The 21,837-nt window shown below is 43.6% G+C and overlaps 1 protein-coding gene across 1 annotated transcript in view; it reads right to left on the bottom strand.

Annotated features, from left to right (window-relative positions):
• Positions 1-10,921: 10,921 nt before the first annotated feature.
• The window catches only part of GMPS (guanine monophosphate synthase), a 62,628-nt gene continuing 51,712 nt past the window's right edge, over positions 10,922-21,837 (bottom strand). Inside the window, exons 13-16 of the mRNA XM_020988910.2 lie at positions 19,999-20,114; positions 15,988-16,118; positions 15,403-15,575; positions 10,922-15,142 (exon numbers count right to left, since the gene is read on the bottom strand). Of these exons, the coding sequence (XP_020844569.1) occupies positions 15,041-15,142; positions 15,403-15,575; positions 15,988-16,118; positions 19,999-20,114 (522 nt within the window). The 3' untranslated portion in view covers positions 10,922-15,040. The remainder of the gene's footprint in view (positions 15,143-15,402; positions 15,576-15,987; positions 16,119-19,998; positions 20,115-21,837) is intronic.

Below are 21,837 nucleotides of genomic sequence, written 5' to 3'. Positions count from 1 at the left end.
AAACACAGAGTGCAACAAATTTCCATCCAAAGACCACCTGGATGGTTGATTGGAAAAGTCTATCGAGCCAGGCTGGGAGAGGAATGCATTTCAGCGTGGGTGCTTAGGCAAAGATTAAGCCTTAGCGAACCTGGAGCAGTCCTCAGGGGACTGAATCACTGGCAGCTGTAGCAGTTTCCAGACTTCTCAACCCACAAACACCAAAGACAACTTAGAAGGTCAGGAGGAAAGGTCTGTCAGACCACGGTGAGAGAAGAAGTCAGTTCCAGCCCCAGTCCTAGTGCAGCCCCAGGGATGTGGCTGTTTCCAGAGCACCGATGGGGCGGGAATCAAGTGGCTGATCAGAAGTGGATTGCAGGGATCTCTTTGCTGATGCAGGATTCTCTTGCTTTGCTCCTGCTTGGATCTGGGTCACAGTTCTGGGTGATGCTCCTGGGACAAGGAGGAGGGCTGGCATGGTGGAGCTTGTAGTGGTGATAAAGATAGAATCCTCCTCACAGTTCCAAGGCAGAAAAGAGTGCTTGTGGTCACTCATAGACCAGAGCACGGGCCAGGAAAGGAGTAAACACCTTACTCCTTGATCATACCACCTTGGAAGAACTGAAAATTTACAGGTCCCTAGAATTATCTCTGAAAACTGCTGCACAAAACCCCTGAAGCTTGGGACAGTATATTCTCCACACTGGCAGCAGAGCCCTACCTTAACAAAGAGTTTAAAACTCCAGTAATTAGGTGAGAACATGAGAAAACAGTGCAAAAAAAAAAGTCAGACCATAGAATCTTTCTTTAGTGACAAAGATCAAAACATACTACCAGAAGAAGACAACAAAGTCAAAGCTCCTACATCCAAAACCTCCAAGAAAAATATGAATCAGTCCCAGGCCATGGAAGAGCTCAAAAAGGATCTTGAGAAGCAAGTAAGAGAAGTAGAGGAAAAACTAGGAAGAGAAATGAGACTGATGTGAGAAAATCATGAAAAACATGTCAACAGCTTGCTGAAGGAGACCCCCAAAAATACTGAAGAAAATAACACCTTATCCTCCTATTGGTTCTAATTGTTACTTACATAATCAATGTGAAAATATGTTTAATAAGAATGTATATGTATAGCCTATATCAAATTGCATGCTGTCTTGGAGAGGGAGGTGGAGAGGGAGGGAGAGAAAAATTTAAAACTCAAAAGCTTATGGAAATGATTGTTGATAATTCAAAATAAATTAATTTTAAAAAAAGAAAATAACACCTTAAAAATAACCTACGGGCAGCTAAGTGGCACAGGTGGATTGAGCACCAGCCCTGGAGACAGGAGGACCTGAGTTCAAATCTGGCCTCAGACACATAACACTCAGTAGCTGTGTGACTCTGGGCAAGTCACTTAACCCCAATTGCCTACCAAAAAAGACAGAAGAAGAAAAAAAGATACCCTAACCCAAATGGCAAAAGAGGTCCAAAAAGCCAATGAGGAGAAGAATGCCTTAAACAGCAGAATTGGCTAAATGGAAAAGGAAGTCCAAAAGCTCACTGAAGAAAATGCTTCCTTGAAAATTAGAATGAAGCAATTGGAAGCTAGTGATTTTATGAAAAATCAAGACATTGTAAAACAAAACCAAAAGAATGAAAAAATAAAAGACAATGTGAAATATCTCACTGGAAAAACAACTGACCTGGAAAATAGATCCAGGAGAGATAATTTAAAAATTATCGGACTATCTGAAAGCCATGATAAAAAAAAAAAAGAGAGCCTAGACATCATCTTTCAAGAAATTATCAAGGAAAACTGCCCTGATATTCTAGAACCAGAGGATAAAACAGAAATTGAAAGAAACCACCGATCACCTCCTGAAAGAGATCCCCAAAGGAAAACTCCTAGGAATTTTGTAGCCAAATTCCCGAGTTCTTAGGTCCTTACATTGCAAGGAGCCAGAAAGAAACAATTCAAGTATTGTGGAAGCACAATTAGTATAACACAAGATTTAGCAGCTTCTACATTAAGGGACCAGAGGGCCTTGAAATATGATATTCCAGAGGGCAAAGGAGATAGAATTATAGTCAAGAATCACCTACCCAGCAAAACTGAGTATAATCCTTCAGGGGGAAAAATGGAAATTCAGTGAAATAGAGGACTTTCAGGCATTCTTGATGAAAAGACCAGAGCTGAATAAAAAATTTGACTTTCAAATATAAGACTCAAAAGAATCATGAAGAGGTAAACAAGAAAGAGAAATCATAAGAGACTTATTAAGATTGAACTGTTTACATTCCTGCATGGAAAGATGATACTTGTAACTCCTGAGACTTTTGTCAGTATTAGGGTAGTTGGAGGGAAAAAATTATATGTAGACAGATAGAGGGCATGGGGAGGGGGGGAGTGGTGAGTGGAAGACAAATGGAGAATAAAAGACAATCTGGAGAATAAAATTAAGCCGTGAGAGAGGATTATACTGGGAGAAGGAGAAGTGGAGAGGTAGAATGGGGTAAATTATCTCACATAAAACAGACAAGAAAAGGCTTTTACCATGGACAGGAAGTGGGGCAAAGTGAGAGGGAATGAGTGAATCTTATTCTCATCAGATTTGGCTTAAGGAAGGAATAACATAAACAAACAATAGAAATCTATCTTACCCTATAAGAAAATAGGGGCTGGAGAGGGGGGAGGACATAAGAGAGCTGGGAGATGACAGAAAGGAGGGAAGATTGGGGGGAGGGGTAATCAGAAGCAAACACTTCTGAGGAGGGACAGGGTCAAAACAAAGAATAGAATAAATGGGGAATGGGATAAGATGAAGGGAAATGGAGTTAGTTTTCCACAACATGACTACTATGGAAGTGTTTTGCATGACTTCACATGTATAACCTGTATTGAGTTGCTTGCCTTCTCAATGAGGGTGGGTAGGGAGGGAGGAAGGAAGAGAATTTGGAACCCAAAGTTGTAAAAACAAATGTTAAAAATTTTTTCACATGCAGCTGGGAAATAAGATATACATGCAATGGGGTATAGGAATCTATCCTGCCCTACAGGAAAACAGAAGGGGAAGGGGATAAGAGAAGAGGGGGAGAGATAGAAGGGAGGGCAGATCAGGGGAAGGAGTATTCAGGATACATGCCATCTTGTGGTGGGGGGAGGAGAGAGATGGGGAGAAAAATTAGAACTCAAAATCTTGTGGAAGTGAATGTTGAAAACTAAAAATAAATTAATACAGAAAAAAAAAAGATGAGAGTACTGAATAGATTTAGAAAGGATGAGGCAGAGGGAGAGATGGAATGATATGCATTTTTTTCTTTAAGGTCCATTTCATAAGAAGTAGTTAATGATGAAAGGGACAGAAAAAGTGTGTTTTGTGTAAAAGAAGAGTGTATAATATTTTACGCCTATTGTGTAAAATGAGCAAATGTAATTTATGTAAAGTATTGTCAAAGGATATAAAATATTGCTGCTGTTATAGATGAACATTTTGACACCTAATATTAGTAGAAATGGATTTTTCCTTTAATGTAAGCTGCTAAATATATATACACATATGAAGAACTAAAACTTTCAGATGAGATTTTGCACACTTTTGGTAAAAGATTTGAGGCCTTGGATCTCTTTGTTAAGGATGTTGAGTGAAGTCTCATTTGCGTGTGAATGGTTTAAAGTTATAAAGAAGTGGAGAAAGACCTTTCATTTGTCAAAAACTAGAAAAATGAGAACATGAAGAAATCTAGTTTCAAGGGCACCAAAGAGAAACCAAGGCGTTGAGAACTTCAGAACTGTAAAGCGTGATGATAATTTGTGCATACACACACATACACACATACACACACATACACACACACATACACACATACACACACACAGACACCACACACACACACATACACACACACACACATACACACACACACATACACACACACACACATACATTTATATAGTGATTAAAGAGAATTTAAAAAACGAGAAAGTGAGTCCCTGAGAGTCAGGAAGACAACTCTCACATAAGCCGCTGAACTCAACTAGAGAAGGGCAAGAGGCGTCCCTCGAGACAGCAGCAAGCAGAGAGGGAACAGAAGTGAGGCTAATGTGCCGGAGACATAACGGAGCAGTCAGTTGACAGGGTACTTCAGCTGAGTTACTCTTGATTAGTCAGACAGAACTGGCATCATTAGCCAAGAGCTCCACTGACAGCTGTTTCCTTTCTGGACAGCTAGAAATGGAGAAAAAGGAAGGTCTTCACAAGGGCTTCTTCCTCTGGTGCCAGCTCCAGCTTGAGAAGGAAGAGCAGAGGGGGCTTTGCAGCCAGAGTGGTACCCAAGTGAGAAGGAAGCAGAACTGCATGACAGTGAGCTCCATTCTGATTGGACAGGGTATCATCCAAGTGAGTGGATGCCCATTTAGCTCAGAGAGAACCGCTCTGGTGAGTTTTCCTGGCTCCGAAAGAGCTGCTCTTCACACAAAGAACTAACACTTTCTAAACACCCTGTGAAGGAGGATGGGCAACTGAAAGGGCTTATGAAGACTCTGTTTGAGGAAAGGAGATTTCCCCAGCTGAAGAGGTCAACAGCAGAAAAGCAGCTTCGTGTGGTTCAGACATTCCTGAATAAGCCTGTAGTCCAGAGAGGTGAGTTCCTCTAAGCCCATGCATTTTCTCCCTCTTTTGCCACCTTGCTAAGCATCCTTTAAATGGGAGCCCACTTTTCACTTATAGCTGTCGAGTACATTTGTACAAGTGTGATCTGGATACACATGCACACACATATATACACATAAAATAAAACATACATGTATGTATATATATATCACATGCACACACATGCACCAATATACATGTATGCATATCTCACATGTATACATGCATGCATGTATGTGTTTGTGCGCTGCTATAAAATCACTATCGTGCATGTCACATGTACACGTGTGCATATATCACATATACATGTGCACATATAATGCAATATTTTATTATTTATGTATTTGCTCGTATTTTTTTAACTTTAGGTAAATGATGATGCTTTAAGATTTAAAAGTGTCATTAGTGTGAGTGGTTGTAGACAAAAATCACATTAAATGGGGGCTCAAGGGCTAGTGTTTAAAAGAGGGGAAGTGACTTTGCCCTCAACAGGCTTAGTCCTAGAATCCTGAGAGAGCCTGAATATTGCCATGTTGCGGGGGTCTATCAGGGAACTTGGATCTGCTGGTGCCAAGGGTGCATTGGAAGAAGAGGTCAAAGTCAGAGAGAAATGGAGCATATCATACACCTAGATGAGGGAGGTGGGGTTCCAAATGTGATCGTGGGGGTGTTTATAGTGCAAAGTGCTAGCAGTGACCAGACCCCATGCTGACACACTTGTATCTTTACGAAAGGAAATTATGGTCAGATAATTGGCCAAGTCAATAAACACTTATGAATGTCTACCATGTGCCAGGCACTATGCTAAGCACTGTGGATACAAAAAGAGGCAAAAAATAGGCCCTATCCTCAAGGAGCTTACGATCTAATGGAGGAGGAAAAAAGGCAAATAAATGCTCACAAACAAGCACTGTGCAGGATAAATGGGAAATAATTTTTAAAAGGAAGGCATTAAAATTAAAAGGAGTAGGAAATAGCTTATCATAGAAGATAGGATTTCAGTTGGGACTTGAAGGAAACCAGGGAAGCCATGAAGTAGAGAGGAGGGAGAGCGTTGCAGGTAGGAGAAACAGCTAGAGCAAATGGTCAGTGAAGAGATTGAAGGGTCTTGTTCACGAGCAGCCAGGAGGCCAGAGTCACTGGATGAAAGACGTGGCAGGGTGTAAAGTGGGAGAAGATGTGGGAGGGTAGGAGGGGGCTAGGTTATGAAGGGCTTTGAATGCCAAATAATAGATGATCCTAAAGGTAATGGGGGTCCCTGAAGTTTATTAAGGGGGAGGGGATTGTCTGGCATCATAGGACCAGTCTGATAGAGGAATGCCAGAGTTATTAATTAGAAATAGGAATACAATGAGATCCAGGGTGTGACTAAGCCTGTGTGTAACTGAGGTGGAGAGAAGGAATTGAACCTAGAATTAAAGGAGACTGAGGAATGGGGAGGTGAGGAAGCTTGAGGGAGCAGCAATGGGGAGGAGTGATATAGGAGCAGAAGATGGAGAGGGGAGGACCACACTGAGCCACTCTAGGTACCAAACTTCTTAAGAAAGGCAATGACCTGGGGACGGATAGACAACAGCAACTATCATTGGAATAGGGTAACATTTTTATGCTGTCGACTTCAAAGCACGTGGGTTGTTCAATGATGGAGAGAGAAAGGAAGAACCAGGCAGTGGTAGAAGGAGGGTCCCAAGTCTCCCTCCAAGACCAGTGTGCATAAGGAGGAGCAAATGCGCAGCCTTCAGTGGAGGGCACAACACGGGATGCGGCATCACATTAGGGAAGGTAGTCCTCAGTGAGGGCAAGTAGATAAAAGGAATGTGAAAGGATGAAGGGGAGTTTGCTCCACATGAAATGACAATTCCTGAGGAACAGAAGAAGGGTAGTCAGAAAGGACGTTGAGTGGAATTGAGGGTGGGGGTTGTTTGCTTCTATGGGACTGATGATACAAAACATAAGGACAGGGAGAGCAACAAAGGTGGGGACTTGGGGAAAGAATGATGCGGGCAACGAACCATAACGCTTAGCCTCTGAGAGGCTTGCCGCGAGGCAATGGTCGGGGCACTGGGACCCTGGTTGGCATTAGAGATGGTCCCTGTGGAGCACAGAGTCCCAACCTGGGCCTAAACTACCAGAAATCTTTAGATGACAAAGATGGTTTTCATGTCTATGCTCCTGGGGGCTTACTAGCTGGGCAAGTAATTCAACATTTATCTGACTGGGTTTCTTATCTGTGAGATGGGGATAATAACAGCTCCTACCTGCCCTGCCCCACAGTGTTTCAAAGCTCAAAGAAGATAATATTTGCAGTGTTTTGCAAACTTTAAATCACTCTATAAATGGTTGTTCACTCTTCCAAAGACACTGGGGTAGCTAGCCATTTCCTCTTCCAGCTTTATGTAGGCAGGGCTTAAGTGACCCCCCCTTCCCCCCTCCCCCGGATTACACACCTAGCCAGTGTCTGAGGTCATATTTGAACTCTGGTTTTTCTGACTCTACGCCCAGTACTCTATCCAATGCACTACCTAGCTGCCCACACTACATAAATGCTAGTTATTAAAACAGTTCCAATTATTAGCAGACTCACATGTTAATAAAATAGGTTCTTAATATAATTCTCACGTTTATTAATGCTTAGAAACTTTACCCTTAAGGAGCACAGCAGACTTTTTGAAAAATTTAAAACAGAAGTGGATTTTCTTAAAAAAAAAAAAAAAGGAAACTTTATTTTTTTCTGTAACTCCTCCGAGATTTGGTCCTAACAGAATTTTACTGGACCTGTCTCTGACCTGAAAGCACAAATAACGGGTCAGAATCAGGCTGCTGGAAATCAAGTCGCAGTTTAATCAATTTCAGAGTGGGGAATGTGGTTTGCAAACCTTTGAGGTTCTCCTAAGACCACCACATGCTGGAATGAAGGTACAGTTTCTACACATGAATCACAAGCGGGAAGAGAGTGAGGGGGTGGAGGGTGGATTGGCACACAATCTTTTCCAGGGCCTGATCGGTTTCCCACGACAAGCTCACGAGTGCAGGACAATACAGGGGTTTCTCCAGTCTTGTGGGACCAGGGCTCAAGCTGATTGTTTCAAGTTTTGGGGGTTATCTGGTGGGGCACAGGACTAGAGTTCTGTAAGGGGAATAGGTTCTACAGTCTTTGATTCACTTCACTTAACATTCACAGGCAAAGGAACATAGTGACTGTGGGCACTGTCAAGAGGTTGATCGATCACTTTGAGCTGCAGTCTGCCTCCTACTTCCAAGTCAAAATCTCCTGGGAAAAGGCAGCTCTGAGAAATCTAAATTATTGGTATATTCATTACACATATCATGTTGATAATAGGAAAATTACAGTTCCCTTCACAGTCCTCTAGTCCATAATACAAATAACAAAACCACACACATTTATCATTAACATAATTTATTTTTTTTATTTGTGGATAAAAATTAAGGCTCACAGTACTTTATATTGTTTCACAAGCAGATTTTTTTTTAAATGAGAATTATCCCAGTACAAATTTTTTTAAAATAACGTTGACATATGACTTGACTGAAGACTTAAAATGAACATATTATACAGGGCAGCTATGCTCCTTTAGTAGGCTTTAAGCTAAATTCTTTTTAAAATTAATGGGCAAAAGCATTGGCTTCCTCTCTGCAGGAAAAACAAAAACAAAAACAAAACAAAAACAACCACACTGTGTAAACTCCATAAAACACATTCAAGGCAGGCTGGGATAATTGTTGTCCACTTAATTCTAAGATTTAAAAAAGCCACCCAGCATTTCCCCAAAGACACAGTACACATTTACTTCCCACTATTTGACACAAGGGAATCCTTAAATAGAGTAACAATTCTGTACATGAGATATTTTGAAGGTTCTAAACCCAGTAGATGAAAATAATCACTTCTCTAGCAGAGATCACTCTAAAAAGCATGGGGTTGTTACAAACCTCTATAGGAATTATGACTATTCTGGCAACAGTCACCTGCCAGTCATACCATATACGTGTACAAGAAGACATATATGATATGTTCATCACACCACTCCTATAAAGATAACAAGTTATTTAAATACCGAATCTTTGCAACACGCTCCAAGAAAACAGGAAAACGCATTCTCTCGGAGCAGGGATCATATACACTCCTTTCTAAACAATGCCGTAAAAGAAACTATAACTTAACTCCACTGAGCGGAATGAGGGCTTAACATAATGAAATCAGAAATCCCAGTTTCTATTAAGTACTTCAAGAGATTGGCCTTTGAAAGCAAATGTGGAAATTGGACAGTTTAAAGCGACATTTCCCTCCTTCAGCGGTGAAGTTTTAAGCCCCTCTCTAATCACTTTTTGTCAGGAAGAGCTAAGAGAAGCTAATTGTGTTAGCAGCAGTTTCAAGTGTATTTGCCTCCGATGCCTCCCTAAATCTCCTCCTGTTCATCTGATCACTTCTAGCTATCTGGGGTGAAATTCCACATATCTGCTACAAGGCCCACTCAAGCACATCAAGGAGGCTTGTTTGTACCTTTGGTGGTCATGACACACAAACGATTCCTGGTACATGGGATTTATCCAAAATTTAAAAATAAAGGTCAGCACCATAGAACGCCTTCCATTCTGGGGCTCTGATGAACCTCTGATGAAACCACAAGAGAGCCAAGCGGGTTTCTCGAAGAACTCGAGGGAGGATTTTTTTCCTTATATTCTGTCAAGTTCTTATTTATTTTAAACATCTATGTAACATTTTTCCTACTTAAAATGAATGCTAGCACTTATAGTATAATTAGGCAAGGGTGTGTACGGAGCCCCAGAAGGGGTACCACAAAGGGCTCCCCATAACACAGAGGATTAGAGTTTAGATTTGATGTCATGTGGATCACAGATCACACAAAGGTACTACATGCATCCTCTAAAGCAACACTGCATATGTTACGACGTTAAGAATGAACGTGGTAGATAGGAATACCCGACACAGGGAAAGTGGTGGTTCCAAGCTGTTTTCCTATAACTTGTCATATAAAGCAACAGAAGTAAAAATACACTAATAAGCTCCTGTAAATAAAAGGGGACACGATTGTGGTGTGAAATATGGCTTTTTGTAAAACTGGCCTTGAATTTTGAGAGGGGAGAAATGTGGTAAGGTAGTGGAAGTTATAACCATGTAGGAGTCCACTGGGTGGAAATGACTTTATTTTTTAAAGTTTTGTTTGACTGGACAATGCCTACTGAAGGCGCCACGCTCGGCACGAAGCACTCTGACGAAGCCAGAGTGCTGCACCAAGGACGATTCCACCAGAACACCCAAACTTCTCAGGTAGTTGAAGGCACTGGGCCTTTGGCCTCAAGGAAACATACCAGAGGAGTGTGGCCACTGGGACTAAGGATTCTCCCTTCTGGCTAGCAGCATGACTGCCTTCAGTAATTAGAGGGCAGCAAGTAAATCACCATCGAAACCCTTACTTTTGATGGATTAATAGCCAGCCATGAAGACAGCCACCTGGAAATCAAATCAATAAAGATAAGGACATCTTCAGGATGCTACTGTGAGACCAAATCTGGCCCAATAGAAAAAGGCATGTGCAAGAGGTCAGGGCAGGTTTGCATATGTATCTGAAGGCTTCTTGTTCATGGAATTTAAAAAAGAAAAATGAAAGGAAGAGTACACATCCTTCGCTGGTGATGGGGATAAAAAAAGCACTCGACTTTCTGTCCAATATTCACATTCTAGATAAAAGTCCAACATCCTCGAATGTAGGACAAAGAGTGAGGGAGCAGGAGTCCAGGCCCAGGCCCACCACGTACTCATGGCACAACCTTGCCTAACCCAGTCACCTGACCTCTCAGAGATTCACCTTCTTTCTCCACCTGTAAAATGGGCATGATATCGGCACTCGCTACCTCATCATGGCATCTCACGGATTTGATGAGATAACATAGGCATGTGATGACAAACATAAGCTATTCCATCTGAGGGATGCCAATCAGACTGTCACCGGACGACGTGTCTCCCGTGTTTTCAGCCTCTCTTTGTGGATGCCAACAGGGCATCTTCTTTGGCTTCCTCTTTCCCATTTTATCACAGACACCAAAGCTTAAGGAATTAGAGGATGAAAGTCTTATATACAAACAGTTTTGTTGCTTCCAGGAAAGCAAGAGGATAGTGGACAGCAAGAGAAAGATGAAAGTCATTTCACATTATTTTAGCCAGGTTATTGTGATTTCAACATTATTGCCTGAACAACATGGAAAACACTAAGAGCACACAGCCAACAAATACACAGTATTTCCACAATTCAACAACATCTACTACACTATTCCATTTGGCAAAATATTTATTTATAACAAATCTGTTCAAAAGCAGTTGGTCACATTTTTTTTCCATTATGAAGTTGTAACAATGGTCTTGGTAAGTGTACATAAACTGCCTCTTTTTACGTGGTACACAAAATGTACAGTTTACTGTTAGGTAACCTATATTCTCTAAAGGCATATAGACAGATATACATACATACTCCATCTGGGTTATGACAGGTGGGACATCCAGGCAGGAGAACTTTGGAGCTATAGCTCTTAGGGCATAGGAGGGAACAGAAAAACTCTCCAGACAACGTTCTACGGCATTCAAGACTTACCCACCAGAAGGGATAAGAGCGGCTGTTGAGTAAAGCTTGCCATGGAAGGCCCAATGATCAGAAGTCAGCAGACTTGGGTCCTGGTCACCTCCCCTGTCTGGGTCTGTTTGTTCTTATGTGTAACAAAGGGACAAGACTATAGTGTTTTATGTGTTGCATTCTAGACTAACACCAAGCTGCCATGGAGTCAGACTACCCAATGTTAACTCATCTCAGGATATTGGCATGCAGACCTGTCAGAGTTCTCCTGGTGTAGAGTGATGGAGCTGGAAGGGATGGGGAGAGAGATTTTCCTGACCTTTCATGCAGCCTCAAGCTATTTCCCATTTTAGCAAATTAAAACCAATACTAGGATAAAACCATGGAGCTGGAATGGGCTTTACAAGACTTTTGGCCCAGAGATGACTGGCTCCAGGTCACACACCAAAGGCAGCATTCAAATGGAGGTCCTCTGCCTTGAAAACCTGGAAGCACCGTCTGGAAATTTCAGTTCATCTATTCTTCACCACGGCCAACATCCTTTCTCCTGATCTAGCTTCTATATTTCATGTGGAAGAACCTGGCTCTCACCACTACTGAAGATATTACAATGACTCCCCTCTTCTGCATCCTACCAAACCACTCTGAACCCAGCCTAGATTCATCCCAAGGGGCCACGAAAGCACCCCCCCATCACTTGGGAATGGATGTCGTAGCTTTCCTTAAAGGAGATCAAGTTCGAGATTCTAGAAATTCCTGACATTTGGAAACAGGTGGAGCATGCGTGGAGGGGAAGGGGAGAAAGAAGAACTGAGCCTGTAAAAACTTACCCAAGGTCACATAGCTAATAAAGGTCAGAAGCAAGATTCGAACCCAGGTGTCCTAACTTCTAATCCAGCATTCCTTATTAACTCTTCATTCCTTCTTTCAGCAACACTACACTATGTCTTTAGCCATGGCGTTTACTTGGTGACAGTAGTTCTGCCAATCAAGGGGGCAACTTCAGGCTTGATGCAAAGAAAAACCTTAAAACAAGGAGAGCTAGGAGATGCCTTCCTTTCAGAAGCTGGCAGGTTCCCCTTCAGAGGGGTCTTCAAGGCTGGTCTAGATGGCCAATAAGGTCCCTCCCAACTCCTATTCTGTGGTCTCCAGTTGAAAAGAAAGAGGCTGCTTGGTCTTCTGGATGAAGATTTGGTCTCCAGCAAAGCCCTAAACTGATTAACATGCTGCCACTCCTAAAAATCAACTACAGTCCTGGAGAAGGCAGCAGAAGTTTGACAGGGCTTCACCTTGGCCCACCTGTGAGGCTGCACCATTTCAGAAGTTTGTTTCATCTTCCTGGTCACCAAGGAGTGGTCTGATGCCCATGCTGAGATTCTTAATTTTCCTAATTTTACCCCCTTAGCCTGCTTGGGATACACCTTCGGGCAGGTATTGGGCTAGTGTGTGACTTCATGTTTCAGTTTACCCAGGCATTCCCATGCTAAATCTGTAAGCGGGGAAGCATCACACTTACATACCTGCCTCAGTCAAAAGGTGTCCTCCAAAAATATTCCTCTTTAATTCAGATGAATGAAAGCTCACATAACTTAAGTAACTATACCCAACATGTAGCCGAGAGAGCACTAGACTAAGGACAAATTTGAGGTCTATTCACATAATGAGCTATGTGACCGAGGTGCAGTCACTTCACCAGAGACTCGGGTCTCCTTAACTCACAGGGCTGCTGTGAAGAACAAAGGAGAAAATAGTTTTCACGTGTTCTATCAACGCTGCGTGACCTAATTAGGCATTTCTGTCTTCCAAGGATGTTAGGTTGTTATGAAATTCTTGATCTTTGCTTAAGATACCAAATTCCTAAGCCAGCAGCTCTTCTCCAGAAATAGGCACTACTGATGTCGATGGCCAATTCAGAGACATAAGACACACCATGACCACCAGACCAGCTCACTTAAAGGGATCTCAACCAGAAATCTGAAGTACTTACGACACACTGACACTTGCTAGTGGAAGTCTGGTAAATCAGAGGCAAAAAAGACCCCACTTTGCACAGGCCAATTACTCTCCAGTTTCTCCGCTTCGGGCAGAAGCAAACTCTTCCTTTGTCTGCCTAAGGCCTTGGGTTTCACTGTCCTCTGGGTCAGCCAGGTGGAAGACTTTAGGATGCTAACCAGTCCCCCAGACCTTAAGTGGAGGTTGGTACTTCTCTGGGAAGATGCTAACAACTCAGACCCTGAGAGAGACAGGTGGCTTGCTTGTGAAGGCCACTGGTTACCACACAACTGAAGGATAGTCTAAGTTGAAAATGACAAGGAAAGCCTTATGGGAGGATGAAGTATTCACAATCCAGGAAAAACCATGCAGTCTTTCTTCTGTTGGCTATGGTCACTGCAAAGCTATTATTTTATATTTTGGTGGACTCTAAAAGTTGCTAACATTGTTAGGGGAAGTCCTAGGGAACTTGTCTTTTACAGCTTTAGCTGGAGTTGGCATAAAAAGTTTGTAAAGAATGCTTTCCTTCAACCACAAGCACAAGGCAGACGGCAGGTCAAAGCAGGTTCGCACGTGGCAGATGTTTTCACCAGGACCTCCAAGTCCTCAGCCCACCCCCCACATGCGGCTGTTGGCCCATGGGCACCTTTCTGTCCTGTTGGTCTCTGTGATTTAGAGCTGCTCCTTTAGGTCCTACAGAACAACAAATTAAAGTCACACCTCCTCAGCCTTCCAATACCCTGAATCAGGGAATACACGAGAGTGTCTCTCTTCTCGGGAAATGACATGGCCAGGGGCAGCTAGGTGGCGCAGTGAATAGAGCACCAGCCCTGAAGTCAGGAGGACCTGAGTTCAAATGCGGCCTCAGACCAAACACCTGACACTTACTAGCTGTGTGACCCTGGGCAAGTCACTTAACCCCAATTACCTAAAAAAAAAAAAAAAGAAAGAAATGACAGGGCTGATCACTACTGGGCCGTCTGGGTCGATGCCTCAGGCCTACAAGGACAACACCTACATGAGGAGAGGAAGAGCCAGCCCAGGAAGATGGCACCAGCCTCTCCCCTTTGCTATATGCATCCCTGCCTCAGAGACCAGGTAGGCTATAGACAAATTACCTTCTTTTATTTTTTAGGAAAAATGTTAGCATTAAAAAGTTGTGTGATTCTAGTACATCTGAACTGAGACAACTCAGTTCTTACTAGTGAAAAGAAAGAGCTCCCCAGGCTGTTGGCCCATCCTTAGCCCAGAGGGTTAGAAAATGGTGTCACATTCTGAGGAAGGCTTCCCCCATTCCGAAGTGTCCTAACTTCTACAGCTCCAAAACCCTCCTGTTCCAGGAGTTGGAAGGTTTGATATGTGAATCCCCAGGGAAGGAAGCAACAAGATGATTTACCTGTGAACTCAATTTCCCCAGAGACTTGTGCCCCTACACCGAATCAGTCAGTCAATCACAGGTGCTTCCAACAGCCCCCTCCCTCCCCTGCAGGAGACAGGAAGCACCCCGACAGTCACCCAGAAGAGATACGCCTTTAGAGAACAAAGAGGCAGGTCAGTGACTGCAACAATAAGACGAATGCATGAACACAAAGGCAAGAGTCAGATGAGTGTGTCTGAGCACAGGCCGTGGCCTTGGCTAGTTACCCGTACAATTCCTCAGCCCCCCTCAGGGTTCCCACACAGCTCTTCCCTGGCACCTGCCACTCCAGGACAGGATCCAGGTGGGAAGGAGCAGCCCCAGCTGCCCTCCTCACAGTACTGCATGTCAACACTGGCAACGTCTCTGATCATTTCAACGGCACACAGCACTTGGATTGAAAAGGACGTTTATTACTCCCACTCGGTAGTTCCTGGGGGCTTTGATGTTAAGTCATACATAACTCGAGAAATACCCGGGATCTTCTTAATCTCGGTGACCATCTTCAGCACCACCTACAGTAAAACAAAGAAGGTCGAGGTGGATGGGCCACTGGGAGAGGGGGCTCTGAGCAAGCTGCCACGTGCATCTTACGTTACTGTCTGGGCCCCAGGGGTCCCTCTCTATGAGTCAGCACTTCAGGCCAGGCCACTTCTCCCACAGAACACTAAATGACCCGAAAAGAATCGTCTGACTTAGAATACAGCCATAAGCCAAGAAGCCAGCTATGTTCTAGGGCACTAGCCCCTTTTTGTATTTTTAAAAATAAAGTTACCTCCACAGGAATCTCATTGCCAGGTGTGGCCGCAATACCAGTCATGAAATCGCTTGTGATGAAGGTGCGGATGACCACCGATCTCTGGCAGGATGGCTGCTTCTGAAGAGGGTCCCGGTCAAAATGCAGCGGTGTCAAAATGACTGGCATCTGGCTGATCTTCCCAGCATACCCTAGGGAAAGGCAAGCAGTAAGTCTGAGGTGACGCAGACTTTTTTTCTGAGTAACCACAAACCCACCTTGCCAAAAATAACCTTTTACACATCATCTTTAAAGTCATTAAGACTTTCTGAGTATGTTAACAAAACTCTAATCAGACAGATAAGGCAAATTCAAGAGAGCACAAGGGAAGGGCGCCGCTCTGCCAACACCCTTCCCTTGCAGGGTCCACGCCGCCTGTTCACTCAAGTGTCAAAAGTGTTTATTTGGCACCCCTGTGTGCTAGGCACTGGGCTGGGAGCTGCAGATGCACAGACCCAATTATGTACAAAACAAACATACGCAGAATAACTTAAAATAAGTGAAAGGTAGTTCTATTTAATTGTGAGGAAGGGCACTAGTAATTGAGGCTGTGTGGAACCTTACCAGACTCCCTGAGAATGTTGTGAGCCTCAAAATCAGCTTGCCGCAGTGTGCTGAGCACTCCGGTGGTTAAGAAGGTGGGCGTGACATCCATGGGAGGCTCTTTGACAGGGGGACCGAAGACAAAGACGACCCTAGGGGTCAAAAAATGAGAAATAGCCCCTCTTTTAGTACAAGGAAGCACGCTGCCTTTGCTCATGTGTTTCTTGGGAGCCTCTACCTAAAATCTCCCATTAATGCAGGATCAAACACTTGCCAGGCACTGCTTCTGTGATCACAATGCTCCCTTTCCTGGGGATGACAACAATTGTATGAGGTGGCATAAGGATTGCTGCATACTCACCTTAGAGGTGACAGAACTGTGCCTCAGAGAAGAGAACTGACTAGGGTTGCAAGTTAGAGACAAGCCTTGAAGACAGGCCTTCCAATCCAAGGCCAGAGCTCATCAAGAAAACTGCCCTTAGTGACGGGTTACAACAAAAGGTCAAGCATTTGGTGTAAACAGTAGGGAAGGACAGCTTTCACAGATTTATTACTAACATTTCTGTAAATACTTTCATGATTAGTCTTAATGTTTTTAAGGTCTGAGCCAGAGCCCTGCCTGAAGGTCAATGGTGGCCACACGTAAGGCAGACACTCAATCCACAAGCACAAGCTGAGCGCTTTTTGCTAGCCTGGGACAGAGACACAAGCCCAGACGTGGCAGGCAGCCCGGCCAGCACACTGAACGGCTGCTCCCTGGAAGCCAGGCTTAAGTTTCTAATTAAACAGAAGGCGTGACACACAGCAGTGTCAGGAACCCTTGCCTTCATGTTACAGACATGACAATAACAACAACAATAAGTATGTACACAGTGTCTACACTACATCTGCACCATGTCACCCATGTCTAGTTTTCAGACTACTCCACCTTTCTCTCTTGATCCCCACAAAGCTTCTTGTCCAGGGTCACACAGCTCCTGAGTGTGTGACAAATTCCCCTATTAAGTTCAAAACACACAAAACAACTGACTAGCAAAAGGAAAAGGCTATCACACTGGCATCATCTAATCTCTGTTGGCTGCCCCTCCAGAATTGATTCCCTGCCCCATTCTCCACAGAAGCTGGTCCAAACTGCCTCTTCTCTCCTCAAAGCTTCCACACTTCCCTCTCCCTCCTCAACCAAGGACCTTGTCCTCTTCCTCTATTGAGACAATTAAGATTATCTGCCTTCGACTTCCCCTTTTCCCTTCTCCTCCCCTCAAAATTCCTTTTAATCAGCTTTCACTCCCTGACCGCCCTCCAGGCTCTGACATCTGATAATGAGGTGGCCCTTCCCAAGGCCAAGCCCTAATCCTCTAAGTGCCCCCTACTAGTTCCTCTAATTCTCTCCAGCATCCTGAGTGCTTAACCTCCCCACTCATTCCTAATCTTTCTCCACCTACTGGTTATACCACTATTGCTTTCAAACACATCCCAAGTTTCCCCCGCTCCATCTTTCCCTTCTTAATGGCCCACTGCCTCGATTTCCTCACCTCTCATTCTTCAACCATCTGCATCTGACATCCAACCTCCTCACTCAACTAAACCTGCTTTTCCCCAAGTTCCCAATGATCTGACAGCCTGTTCTCAGTCCTGATCCTTCTCAAACTATGTGCTGCATCTGACACGGCTGGCCATCTTTTCCCCTCTCCGGGCTGTCTAGACCACTCTTTCCCTTGGTATCCTCCTACCGCACAATGAGTGGGACTAAAATCAGGGGAAGAGAATATCCAAGAAAAGAGAGTGTTTAAAAGGTCAAGTGGGATGAGAAAAGACCATCAGAGATGGCAATTAAGAGATTGCCAGTAACACTGGAGAAAGTAATTTCATCTGAGTGAAGCTGGAAGCTAGATTACAAAGAGTTTAAAGAGAAAGTTCAGGGAATGACCACAGATGCTGTTTTCTATGAGTCTGGCTACAAAGAGAAAGAAGAACAGCTTATGGGGACATAGGGGGCCACTGGGAAGGTCTCTAAAAGGTAAGGGATAATTTATGTTTGTAGACAGCAGGTTACGACTCTGTAAATTGAGAGAGCTTGACAAGGGAAAGCCTGCAGGGGATTGGCTCAAGGCACACCTAAGGGAGCTGGGTTCTGGCAAGGACTGGGGCAGAGGAATACAGAAGAAGGGATGGGGGTGGGGGTGCTGTCAAGAGCTTCTGAAAAGTAGAGAAGGTGAAAAGAGGAAACCCAGAGTAGACAGCCTCTATCTTCTCAGCTGAAAGGGTGGGAGGAAGCAGAAAATAAAGACTACATCATCAGCCCATAAGCATTTATTAAATATCTATCCTGCGCAAGACACAGTGCTAGGCTCTGAGGAGGTAGATGCTGAGAACATAATTGTCTCCCTCCTCAGCTTCCAGAGGAATGAGCCTCAAGAACACTCTCAGGCAGAGCCCCAGGTTCAACAATGTGGTCACTGGAATTCTCGATAGCCTCAAATTTCTCCCTTTTTAAAAGCAATGTTTTTTGGCACTGGGTGTACACATCAGAGAGAAAGCAAAACGATAAGTACCATGATCCTGGCTTCAATTTATTTCTTCTTCTAACAAGAACTTCTGGTTTGGGACAGAAACCACTTTGGTTCAGGAGAACGAGCCGGGGGGCTGTACTAGTCCCAGAGGGCAGCTCCAGTCTCCCGAGGGCAAGTGGCCACATAAATCTCGCTCCAACAAAAACTCATTTCTACACTTCATTTTTAAGTTCCCTCCAAGTTCCTTCTTCATAACCACCACTCTACGAGGCAGAAGTATTATTTCCATCTTATATGTGAAAAAGGAGGCCCAGAGAAGCTGAAAACATGAACAATGGAGTGAAAACTGGAGAAAAGAGCAGAACAAGGGAACTTCATGGAAGACTGATAAAAGCCAGGAGAGTGCAACCAGACTTCTCTGCGTAGCTACTCTAACTGACAGAGCAAGCTCCTTCACTGACGGCAGTCATACACTTGCCAGCCCTTTAACCATCAATAACCCGTCATTCCCACACGCTACATCAAGTGGCCCATCTGCAGAATACGCCTCATCACTGCCCCATTTCGAAGTCACGCAGCCCCGAGACACAGATTCTAACACCTGTGCTCCAGCTGCTGAACTGCTGGATTCCCTGGTACCAAGTGATGCCCGCAAATGCTATCATCCTGTTTGGGATTCTTAGCTTGGTGTCACAAAGCTGATCTGAAATTTCAGCGCCAAATCCATGCAAAGGGAGCCAGGAAACACCCTTTTCCTTCTATGCTGCTAGCCACGGAGACCCACGAGGAAATGAGGATGGCGGATCAAGTGAGGCCAAAGAAGTTCTAGTTACCACAGCTGCTCAGGAGAGCCTGCCTTGTCCACGGCCTCAGATCAAGCCCAGAGAGGAAGGGTAAGCTTAAAAACCTGGTACCTCCGGACCAAAACTGGACTGAAGGGCAAGTCAATATTTTTATAAGATCTGGCATACTTTTTTTGTCTTCAAATTATTTTTCTCAGAATTACTACTAATTTAGGCAAATTCCACTTGCTGTCTCAATAATTACTTAAAACCTGAAGACTGAAGCAAAAGAAGAAAAACAGCAGTTTCTATTCTACTACCAGGCCAAACACATCGAGGACCTGGCAAGTTAAGGAGCTGCTACAATTGTTACCTAAGATGGGAAGAGTGCTTCATAGGAAAGAATTCTAAGTAAAGGCAGTTTAAAAATATCACTAGATTCTATCAATAGTTTAAAACATTTTTCTCAAATAACTTATTTTAAAAAAATATTTATTTCCTCTTTTTCCCTTTCACAAAAGATCTTAAAAATAAAGTGCTGAGAAATCAGGCTTTAGTCGAACAGAACAACAGGATACTTCCAGTTGGTTTTCTTCACGTCACCTCAGATCCAACATTACCAAGAAGCCCAAATGCTGTCCTCTGCCATGTCTCCCCACGAATGCCCCTGCTGAATCAGTCCTGTCCTCCCACAGGAGCAGAGCCTGAGCAGCAAACCTCCCAACATGCCAGACACGTACCTGTTAATGTTGTGACACATGCGTGGGATCAGCCGCGCAAGAAACATCAGAGATTCCCAGTCGGGGTCGTCTTTACTGGAGATGCCACAAACATAACTATAGGAGCGGCAGTCCCCCTGGAAACACACAGCAAGATAAGCCATCACCCTGAGTGGTCGTGCCAGGGAACAAAGGGTACGTGTGGCACGCACTTGCATGCGCCTCCTCCACTACAGAGGTCAGAGGTATCAAACACTAAGCCACAACACACTCCACTATTAAGTCTTTTAAGGAATACGCCTAAACAATACACACAACTGCTAATTCATCTGCTTCTGACTCACTCAAATTTTGCAAATACAACAGCTGTCCCATACCTTTATTTCCTTTTTGTAATATGGGAGGACAGCTGCCTTAAATTTCAGGCTAACATCACAAAATGCAATTTGAGGAAACATGGTAATCTGTGAAGTGTCAACAGCTTCTTCTTAGATATATAAAAACAACATTTGTTTCCAGGACCTGAAGCAACAATTCTAGATTCAATTTAAACCCTTGGGCCCTGCCCTCCAACCAAATGTTACTTCACCTTCATCTTTATTTCCTAGGTTTTTCCTATTTTCTAGATAACCATTGTAGCCCAAAGTCCAAAGGGTCCAATATGATCTTTTTCTCACTGCTCTCCCATCATACAAGGAGATTCTCCAATCCCTTTTAATAAGAATGTTTGGCTTGGCTCTGAAAGAGGACCCCCCCCATCTCCCCAACCCCTTGTTAACAGCTACCTCTTCTCAAATCCCCTAAACTCAAGAGCTCCTCAGTTAATAAATGGGTCAGCAAGGTGCTGAATGTGGCATATACAGGCAGCACATAAGAACAGAAGATTCTTTCCAAAAACACTGTACACTATTAATCTAGCTCTCTTTGTCTATCATTAGTTCCCAACCTTTCCTTCCCAGGATCTAATAAAAATACCCTTTAAAAAGCTCCCCTCCAACCTCCAAAAGGATACTGAGTTCTTTCCTTAATGGTCACTTGGGCCATGCAGACTTTAGACTTTACTTTCCTGTGTCGCGCTGATGGGAATTCTTCCCACCAAATGACAAAGCCTTTAAGATCTAAACTTACAGCTGTGAGTGGACCTCCAGACTCTACTCACAAACCTCATCAGAACAAAAGTGCTCCTACTGGGGGCACAGGCGGGGGGGCGGGAAGGGCCGCACAAGGCTATCGTGGTCAATCTCAGCATTAAATCCAAGGCTGCTCCAGGTAGCTCTTCCCTAAGTACGGGAGGAGGAAAGGAAATTTCTCTTCAGCAGCCCTTTAGTGCCCTGGTAGAAAACTAAAGGCTTGTGGCCTTTTGTTAAAGTCAGGGGTTTAGTCAGTGTTCTCTATTTAATGTAATTAACACAGTCCAAAGACTTGCTTTTTCAAAATCTCAAATATGCCCAAATTAATTAAAAGGTAATTGAGTAAAGAGTCACCCTTCCATACTAAACAGCAAGCTTCACATGTATTCAGCAGGGGAAAAACTTTAAAAATTCCCCCCACAAGTGGATCCATTTAGGGTAAAAAAAAAAGACATTGATTTGGCATCCATTTTGAGCCTAAGGGAATTTAAAAGGCTATGCAAACATTTCAGGTTGAATACTTTTTGGTTAAAATGCTATCACTAATACACGTTCATTGTGAATGTATATGTAGAGCCTATATAAAAATGTATGCTGTCTTGGGTGGGGGGAGGGGAGAGATGGGGACAATATTTGGAACTCAGAATCTTATAGAAGTGAATGCTGAAAACAAAAAATAAATAAATGAATGAATGAATGAAGAGAGATGAATGAATAAATAAGTGGATCA

Source organism: Phascolarctos cinereus, unplaced genomic scaffold (assembly GCF_003287225.1).
Source record: "Phascolarctos cinereus isolate Bilbo 61053 unplaced genomic scaffold, phaCin_HiC Scaffold_7;HRSCAF=346, whole genome shotgun sequence".
Classification (NCBI taxonomy): Eukaryota; Metazoa; Chordata; class Mammalia; order Diprotodontia; family Phascolarctidae; genus Phascolarctos; species Phascolarctos cinereus.
The sequence above is the reverse complement of the archived record's forward strand: the minus strand, read 5'-3'. Positions and strand labels throughout refer to the sequence as shown.